The 8,897-nt window shown below is 46.3% G+C and overlaps 1 protein-coding gene across 1 annotated transcript in view; it reads left to right on the top strand.

Moving 5' to 3' along the window:
- Window positions 1-4,237: 4,237 nt before the first annotated feature.
- The window catches only part of traf4.L (TNF receptor associated factor 4 L homeolog), a 29,913-nt gene continuing 25,253 nt past the window's right edge, over window positions 4,238-8,897 (top strand). Inside the window, 1 exon segment of the mRNA NM_001094032.1 lies at window positions 4,238-4,558. Within this exon segment, the coding sequence (NP_001087501.1) occupies window positions 4,416-4,558 (143 nt within the window). The 5' untranslated portion in view covers window positions 4,238-4,415.

The raw sequence follows: 8,897 nt of genomic DNA, 5'->3' as shown, positions 1-8,897 counted from the left end.
AGCTGCTGACTGTTCTGGGCCTCTTATTTTAATTTAGTTTCAGAAACGTTGTATCTTTTTCTCGAGTCAGTGCAGGAGATCAAAGAGAAAGTCAACGTTTCAGTTGCCCCTGCAAATGTGTTGGGCCTATGGAGACCAATGCAGTTCTTAAAACTCCCTGATGCTCGGCAGGTTCAGCATCAGACTCCACGGCCTTAAATCACCTCTGCCCCCCTCACCCTCTGCCAGCATGTACTTGCTCTTCTCTGTTATCGGGAGGGGGGAAGGGGTCTGGTAGCGGAGTGGCCGTGCAGAGTAGGCCTGGGCCAGCTCAAGGGCTGCAGAATCAGGGTAGAACGATCCAGTGAGTACTCGCACCCCCTGGCCCTCCCAACGATAGAGATCCCTGGTGCACAGCAAAATGAGGAAACGGCAACCTCACAATCCAATGGCAGCAAGAATTCACCGGCACACAGGTAATGCAAGCAGGTTATACCTTGCTAAGTGTTTATTGCAGCATGCAACGTTTCAGGGTTGCCCCCTTTATCAAGCATGATAAAGGGGGCAACCCTGAAACGTTGCATGCTGCAACAAACACTTAGCAAGGTATAACCTGCTTGCATTACCTGTGTGCCGGTGAATTCTTGCTGCAGAATCAGGGCCACATGTGCCCCCGACCACCCTCCGCCACCTCGCTAGCCACAAACCACCTACACTCTTTTCTGTTATCAATTGGCAAGAAAAAACGGCAGTGGGGAGTAGGTCTGGCCCAGCCCACCGAGTTTTTTCCCACTATCCCGGCAGCCCAGTCTGATCCTGGGCACAGTGTCGGACTGGCCCGGCGGGATACCGGGAAAAAACCCGGTGGGCCCCCGCCAGGCCAGAACCTTTTTTTGGAAAAAAAAAATGTTATTTTCGGCGATGCGCAGCGCCGAGTGGCGTTGTTGCGCATGCGCGCCGAACTGAGTTATTGCGCATGCGCGCCAAACGCCGTTGTTGCACATGCGCGTCAAACGCCGTTGTTGCGCATGCGCGCCGAACGGCTGGGCCGACGGGTTTTAGTAGGGGGGCGGTGGGCCCCTGGACAGCAGTCCCGGTGGGCCCCGGGCCCCCCAGTCCGACCCTGCCTGGGCATGTGATTATAATTTACCGACTCAACCTGGAGCAGCAGATTTTTTCAGCCCGTGGATAGTCAGCTTTATTAGACTTATCCATGGGAAAACTGGCATAAATTATATCTTTTTTCATTACAATTATTATTGACCACAGCAGCCAATCAGCATTTTGCTTTCATTAATCTTGTTTCACTTGCCAAATTAGAGCCAATTAGTTGTAAACACTGTTGCTGACCAGTTTGACCCGACAGCCTAACAAGCACGAGTAGCAGGGGATAAGTTTGAGCATGAAGCTGCGAGTCAGTACATGTTGTGTTCATACCTGGGACAATGAGAGTTTCCACAAAACATCATATGATATTTATCCCAATCACACATATTTGCAGATTCATTTTCTGCCATAAATACCATAAATACAACGGCACGACTGATTTAAAGGTGCAGGCAGTTTCACACAGAACATTTCAGCAATGTGACAATATGGCCACTAGGGGTGCTGATGCTCTTGTTCTCGCTACAGAACTTGCAGCTCAGGGGTAAGCAGTGTGTAAGCTCCAGCCTGAATATACATGGAGAATGCACAAAACAAGCTAGACCCTCCAGTTCAAGTTCCTGAGTTCAGTGCATCTGTAAATAGGATATACGTGTTTCCCTTTGGTGAAATGAAAAAAAATACAAATTTGGACAGAATTTTAAAGGGACATATAACACAGGTATTACTGGGTATTTTCTTACATTCATCTTCATTTCCCCTTTGTAACTGCAAATAGCTTCCTTTTTCCTAACAGATGCAGGGAAAGTGTTTATTTCTGGGATTTATTTACACAGTGGGCCGTGCTTAGTCAGCAGTACAGGGGCTTTGGTACTAGGGGTGACTTTAGTTTTGGTGGAAACAGACCATGAGATATTCCAAGACAAACATTGTTTATATAAAGCAGGAATGTTCAACCATTACTTCTTCAGCTGTAAGGCCTTGGAGTTGTTTTTTTTAAACAACTTACCGGTGACAGTTTGGGCTGCAGTGATCTAAACCTTTGTTGCCATGTTGCCCTGCTGTACCTGTCCTCCCCACTCTTCCTACCCACAGCTGCTGTTATAAAGCAGTGGCGGGCCCCTTGCAAAAAAAATCTTCAGAGGGGCCCAACCCACTCTGATCCCCATCCTCCTGCCCACTTCCTGTCCTTTCTCCACCCAGGGCCGCCATCAGGGGGGGGCAAGTGTCCGGGCCTGGGCATGAAGGAGGGCCCGGCAGTGCTGCACTTTTGAAAGAGCCAGGCCCCCCCCTGATGTCTGTGTGGTATTTTAACTGTGATGTGGAGAGGGTGGGATCTGGGGTAGGGCTTGGGTACCCCAAAAAAATTTTTGTACGGGGCCCCGTGATTTCTAATGCTGCCTTGTCTCTTCCCCCTTCCTCACCACAGGTAAGAGAGCAGCTTTTATTAGCTGTAGAGGAAGCAGGCCCCACAGTCCACCCCCCCCCCCATTCCCTGTCCCCCCTGCGACTGTGGGGTCTGCTTCCTTAATAGTTACCCCACTGGGCCCCAGCTACCTGCAGGGCCCAAGGCTGTCAGCTCTTGTACGTAAGTTGTGATGTAGGAACTGTCATTCTGATTGCCTTGGGTGAGGCCTTATGGTGATGATAATAGAGCAGAGAAATAATAGAGTAATAAGGTCTTGTTGCAATATGGATGTGTGTGTTTGTATGAGAAACCTTGTTAGTGAGAACAAACACAGCGAGTGTCAGACAGTAGGGGGAATCCGTCTGGCAGCTCGGCGGAGCATTTTGGCATCAGAAAAACTGAACACTAAATCCTCTTTACTTTAACAGGCAGCAGGGACCTGAACAAAGGATTAAGTAGAAGGGAAGTGGATATATATATATGGACCGCCATCAGAAATCACGGGGCCCCGTACAGCAAAATTTTCTGGGCCCCCTGGTACCCGTTAACCCAGATCCCGCCCTGAAGCCCCACCCCAGACCCCGCCCACCCCACACCACAGTTAAAAGTCCACACCAGCGCTAAAAATGGTAAACCCCCTCAGTCACAAGTTATAAAAAGCCATTGGCGGTCAGGTCCCCCTTATAGTTAAAAAAAAATTGCCAGCCAGGGTCCCACATAAAAGTTTTCAAAAAAACATTGGTGGACAGGCCCCCCCTATAAGTTATAAAAAAAACTATTGGCACCAGGGCCCCCATAAAAGTTTTTAAAAGGAACATTGGTGGTCTGGGCCTCCCTATAAGTTAAAAAAAATTATTGGTGGTCAGGTCCCACATATGAATAAAAAGTTTTTACAAAAACATTGGTGGTGAAAGCCCCCTACAAGTTTAGATATTTTTGTGGCTTCAGGTCCTTTCGCCGCTTCAGGACTTCAGTGTCGTCTATTTTCGTGGCTTTGGGTCTTTTCACAGATTTAGGACTTCAACTTCGTCTACTTTCGTGGCTTTGGGTCTTTTCGCTGCTTCAGAACTTTGGCAGTTCAGAAGAGGCGTGGCGGCTTCGGCATGTCAAGGGGGGCCTGGCTCTTTAGAAAAGTGAAGCAGAGCAGGCCCCCCTGTACTGGCGGCCCTGTATGTATGTATATATATATATATATATATATATCTAGTGAATAAAGTACCCCTCTTGTAAAATATAAGGAAATTATAAGTTACCGAGGAGTTTCATGACCCAACACGGGGCCGAAGGCCGAGTGTTTTTATACAGGTCCTGGAACTCCAAGGTAACTTCTAATATCCTCATATTTTGCAACTGGGGTACTTTATTTATTATAATACACAAGTTTCAGTGAGTCCTGTGACAGAAGTGACATCAGAACTCACCATTTATAACTGATGACATCAAAACTCACCATTTATAAGGATATCATTTACAAGATATTCATGGCTTTTGTGTATTATATATATGCTATAGAATAGATAGACACACACAGAACAAGCCAGTGTCATCGAGCAGCAGCAACAAGATAGATAAACCATCAGCACATGGTGGGAGGCGGGGCCTAGAGACTCCTCCCTGAGCAGGCGTGGGCGGGGCCCGGCTGAATGTACCTTGAGCAGCTGATCGAGCAGCGGGAGGAGCAGACAGATCAAGTCAGTGAACAGACAGCTGAACTGCCACTTAGGTCCTGAGACCAGGGCAAGAGCGAACCGGAGCTTTATTTCTGCAGGATTTATCCGTCAGGCTCCGACTTATCATTCCCTTGTTACTGCGCGGAGCGGAACAAGCCTCCTTGGATTTGAGCACAAGAACCGGCAACCTCCCCCCCCTCCTCCTCGTGTCCGCTCACCGGGAGCAGGAAGTGGGGAGCCCGCCGAGCAGGATGCCGGGGTACGATTACAAATTCCTGGAGAAGCTGCGGCGCAAGTTTCTATGTCCCCTGTGTGGCAAAGCCATGCGGGAGCCCGTGCAGGTGTCTACGTGCGGCCATCGCTTCTGTGACACCTGCCTGCAGGAATTCCTCAGGTAAGGGCTGCCATTTACACTTCATTTACACTGACATTTACACCGACCCCTCCTCTGTCTCTTTAACTCTCTCTGTCCCTAGACTCACACAGGGCTTTGTGCCTGACCCTCCTCTTCCCCAAGTGGAAGCTTCTCTTGTCCTTGTTACATTTCTAACTGCACCCTCTTCTCCCCCACCCCATTATTTATATTTTTTGTTTCTCCTTTTCTCAATTCTCTTTTTGTCTTGAGCTACTGAGTATATTGCACTGCTATTCCTTTATGTGCTTATATGTTATACAGATTCCTGTGCAAATATGTGTTATTCATTACTTCATGCACTCTAGACCAGATTTATCAATATTTGTAATGTTATGTCAGGCAGAGAGAATGTCACTTGTGACCTGATACAGTCAGCCAGCGCTATGTTGTGCTTCTCATTCTTTATATCAGGCTTCTGTTGCACTACAACTCCCAGCACCCCAAGGCAGCCATATTTAAGCAGTTACTGGGGAGACAGAAGGTCCCTGCTCCATATCGATCGATTCAGTGGCTGCCCTGGAGCAGGGTATCACATGAGCAGAAAGCCATTCTACTGGTTCCGACTGTAGGCAGTTTACATGAATTGTCACCTATGAGGAAGAGCAACGAATGGCTCAGCAGGAGTTGCATTGTGTTACATTGTGTTACATTGTGTTACATTGTGTTACATTGTTGCTGGTTGTCAACAAACAACAGTGTGAAAGTGTACTGGTTTGGAAGCGAAGGGCATGTCTGTCAGTGGGGGCATTATTATTATTATTATTATTATTATTAGGGACTAGATGTAAGTGAGGACGAGGATGGGAGTACAGAACAAGGGTCTCTCTCTCTTCCCTGCTGCTTAATCCTTTGTTCGGGTCACTGCTGCCTGTTACAGTGAGGAGGATTTACAGCGCTCGGCTCTACTGTTGCTGGTGCCAAATTGCTCATCTGCCAGACGAATTCCCCAGGCACAACCTACTGCCAGACACTCACAGTGTAGTCACTAACAGGGTTTCTCATACAAAACACACACATTGCAAAAAAAAAAAGGCATTTAAATGGCCAGCACTCTCTTTAACCATGTGTTAGCCACAGGCTGAGCATTGCACTGTTGCTTCCTTGGGTGGAGAAGGGATTAGTATTGCTTTCAGGCAACCATGAACTGTGTTTCCGGTATACCCATGGCTACAGTCAGGCAACCGTTCTGCTTCAGTGGTGCTGCTTTCTTCTCGGCGCCCAATTGGAATACAGTATTTCACTTTGTCATATTTCAGCTTGGAATAGGCTGATGGTGACGCCTGTAAAGCGAGTGGTTTTTGTTCAGGAGCAGACTACTACTTCTAGTTCTTGTTGTGAGACTGAATGGTGACCGGCTTGTCGTAACTCCTCATAACAGGTAAAAGATTTTGAAACTTCACCACCATAGTTTTCTTGTTTCTTAAAAGCCTTTAATTGTGCTTAAGGGGCATCACAGCCTTGCGGCCAAAAAGCTGCAAGGCCTGAAACGTTGCTGTGATGCCCCTTATGCACAATTAAAGGCTTTTAAGAAACAAGAAAACTATGGTGGTGCTGTTTCAAAATCTTCTACCTATGATGATTCCAATGGAAAGTGGCCATTGAAGTTACGTGCACTGCCTTTATAGAGTTTGATAATCGTTGTGCTGACTAATTGCTACTACACGTAACTCCTCATAACAGTGCCCCTAGAGGTTTCCACATAGTTGGAAGTGTTGCTGTTTACTCTCTTTGGAATACAGTGTGGTGCATGTGTTGGATATTCTGTTTGCACTATAAAGAGCTGTATTTGGGGGGGGGGGGTATATGGTTAGTAGGTCCCCTCAGAGTAGTACTTGTGTGCAGAAACAGTGTCAAGAACTGGTACTGTAGGGCAGTGCTGTTTGAATTGTGGCCACTGAGCTGTTTTTTAAATACAACTCCTGGCACCCACCAGCAGTAGAAGGCTGATAGAACTTGTAGTTCTACAACAGCTAGTGCTAATTTATATAAATAGTGACTGCCTACCACCACTAAGTCATGGTCCCAAGTCACCCTTGGGACCATAAGCTGGAATTTCCTACTGTACTTCCTTTGGTGCTGATGAAGGGCTGCCCTCTGTGTATTTACATGACACTTTCCCTGCATTTGAATGGAGAAAGGGAAACTGACTGCCGTTACAAAGGGTTCAAGAAAATTTCTGCTCACACATGGTCCTTTAAAGTTCTGCCTCAATATGCAAACTTTCCCCCCAGGGCCATGACAAATGCTCTCTCTGCCCCACCCCAAAACCAACCGTGCCCTTTTCACTTTTTGTAAATAATGCAGAATATCCTCCTCCTAAAAGGCCTGTGTCTGTACAGCTGCCTGGGTTTTGTTAGCTGCCCTGGGAGTCTGACAGAATAATAGTTCGAAATGCTTAGCTCTGGGTTTCTGTGGTTTACCCTTTAGGCATCTGCGCAATGGGTGCTTTGTTGCACTGACATGGTGTGTGTTACCTCTGCAAATATAAACACAATGACACATCCCTAAAGTGCTCTGTCTGCACACAGAGTAAAAATAGGAAGTTTTGTGCCTGACGGGACTTGGTGCATTTCTCCCTAGAAATTCCAAGGCAGTACATACACGATCCATTCCCCTGCAAGCTTGTACATTTTGTGTAGCCCATTTAGTATGCAGCGGAGCTCCGCTTAGTAGGTCAGTGGGGGTGGGGAAGTTCATATTATTAGAATGTGGAACTAATGCATTTGGGAAATCATTTATGGTATTTAAAGACTTCAGGAGCTTCATAGAAACTTCTTGTCCACATGTTGAAAGGGGGCCTGTCCCATACTTTGTTCAATCTGTATGATGTCACTGCCTGGTTCTGTATGATGTCACTGCCCATTAATTCCAGACATACCAACAGATGCTCTTTATGTTAAGGGATGCTAAAGGTAAACACAAGCAATTCCACAGTTCATACAGGCTTGATGGAGTTTGTGTTTAAGGTTCAGATATACCCCCTTTGTATATTTTCCCTTGAACAAGCAGTTGTGTATGAACGCTTTTTCTAATACAAAAAAAAGGAAAGTACTGTCCTCACAACTGGATGCCTATTTGAGCTGAATGAATCACCCTTTTTACCAGGGGCACTAAAAGAAAGGACTTCAGTGATGCAGTATATCCAGAGCCCCCGTGGAATGCATTTTTATATGTACGCCAATTTAAATGACATGAACTGGGCAGCCTCAATTTAAAGGGAAAATAAATTGCTCTTTCTACGGGTACATGTATGGTTTTCCACTTTCATATAAGGTAACTGATATTTTATTGCCAGAAAACACACGTTTTGAGTAAAATTCTGGGTACATATGATTTTTGTTGCAGAATATACATTTTTTAATTTCTGCTCCTTCCTTATAATTCGTGGTGCCAACAATGAAGCTCACTAGAGGGTAAAGTGGGGTTGCATGCATGTGGGAGCTTGCTAAATCAAGAAGGAAGCCTCCCTATGTGTGTAACCTCAGAATTTCAGTGCATTGTGGAGCTGCCCTTACAATACAGAGTGAGAGAGGGGGGGGGGTCCAGTTCATTCTATCCGTTGGGGAAAAGTATGACTCATGGTTTCACAGCTGTGAGCGAAATGCGCTGTGGCACTGTATGCTGTCGGTGGGGGAAATATCTCGAATTCCTCCCTCAGCATGGGATTATTAATACAAGTAAGGGGAATGATGATAAATACTGAATGATGAATGAGTTCCACCCAATACCTCCCTGTATGAGTGAACTGCCACTCTGCATTTACTGTACTTACAGAGAGTTCCCTTTGTTATTGTCCTGAACATGTTCTCTGTCTATGTCCTGCAGGGGACAGAGTGAAGTCAGTTGAGAAGAATTGTTTAAATGTCTCTGCGCATTTGTGCCAAGCTCCAAAATTGTGCGCTCACTGCACCGTGCACTGGTGACATCATTCAGATGGTAAAATAAAAACATTTATCCGCAGCATTTGATGGCTTTGTGAGCTCATGCTAATGCAGATACAGCATTTTAGTGTATTATGTTATAAACCCAACTGGAAGAGGCAGCATTGGGCACCACAGCTAGGGTCATGGTATGGGTTATATCTCTGCAGCAAACTGGGTGAAAATGACATGGCTTGCTGTAGACCAGGTGTCCCCAACCTTTTTTTTTTACCAGTGAGCCACATTGAAATGTCAAAAAAAAAAAGTTGGAGAGCAACACAAGCATGCAGAATGTTCCCAGTGGTGCCGAACTAGGGTTGCCACCCGTCCGGTTTTGACCCGGGCTGCCAGTGTCAAGACTACCTGTGATTTACTTATATGCAAAAAACGGGCAGGAT

Source organism: Xenopus laevis, chromosome 2L, assembly GCF_017654675.1.
Source record: "Xenopus laevis strain J_2021 chromosome 2L, Xenopus_laevis_v10.1, whole genome shotgun sequence".
NCBI lineage: Eukaryota > Metazoa > Chordata > Amphibia > Anura > Pipidae > Xenopus > Xenopus laevis.
This window is presented reverse-complemented; position numbering and strand designations above follow the sequence as displayed.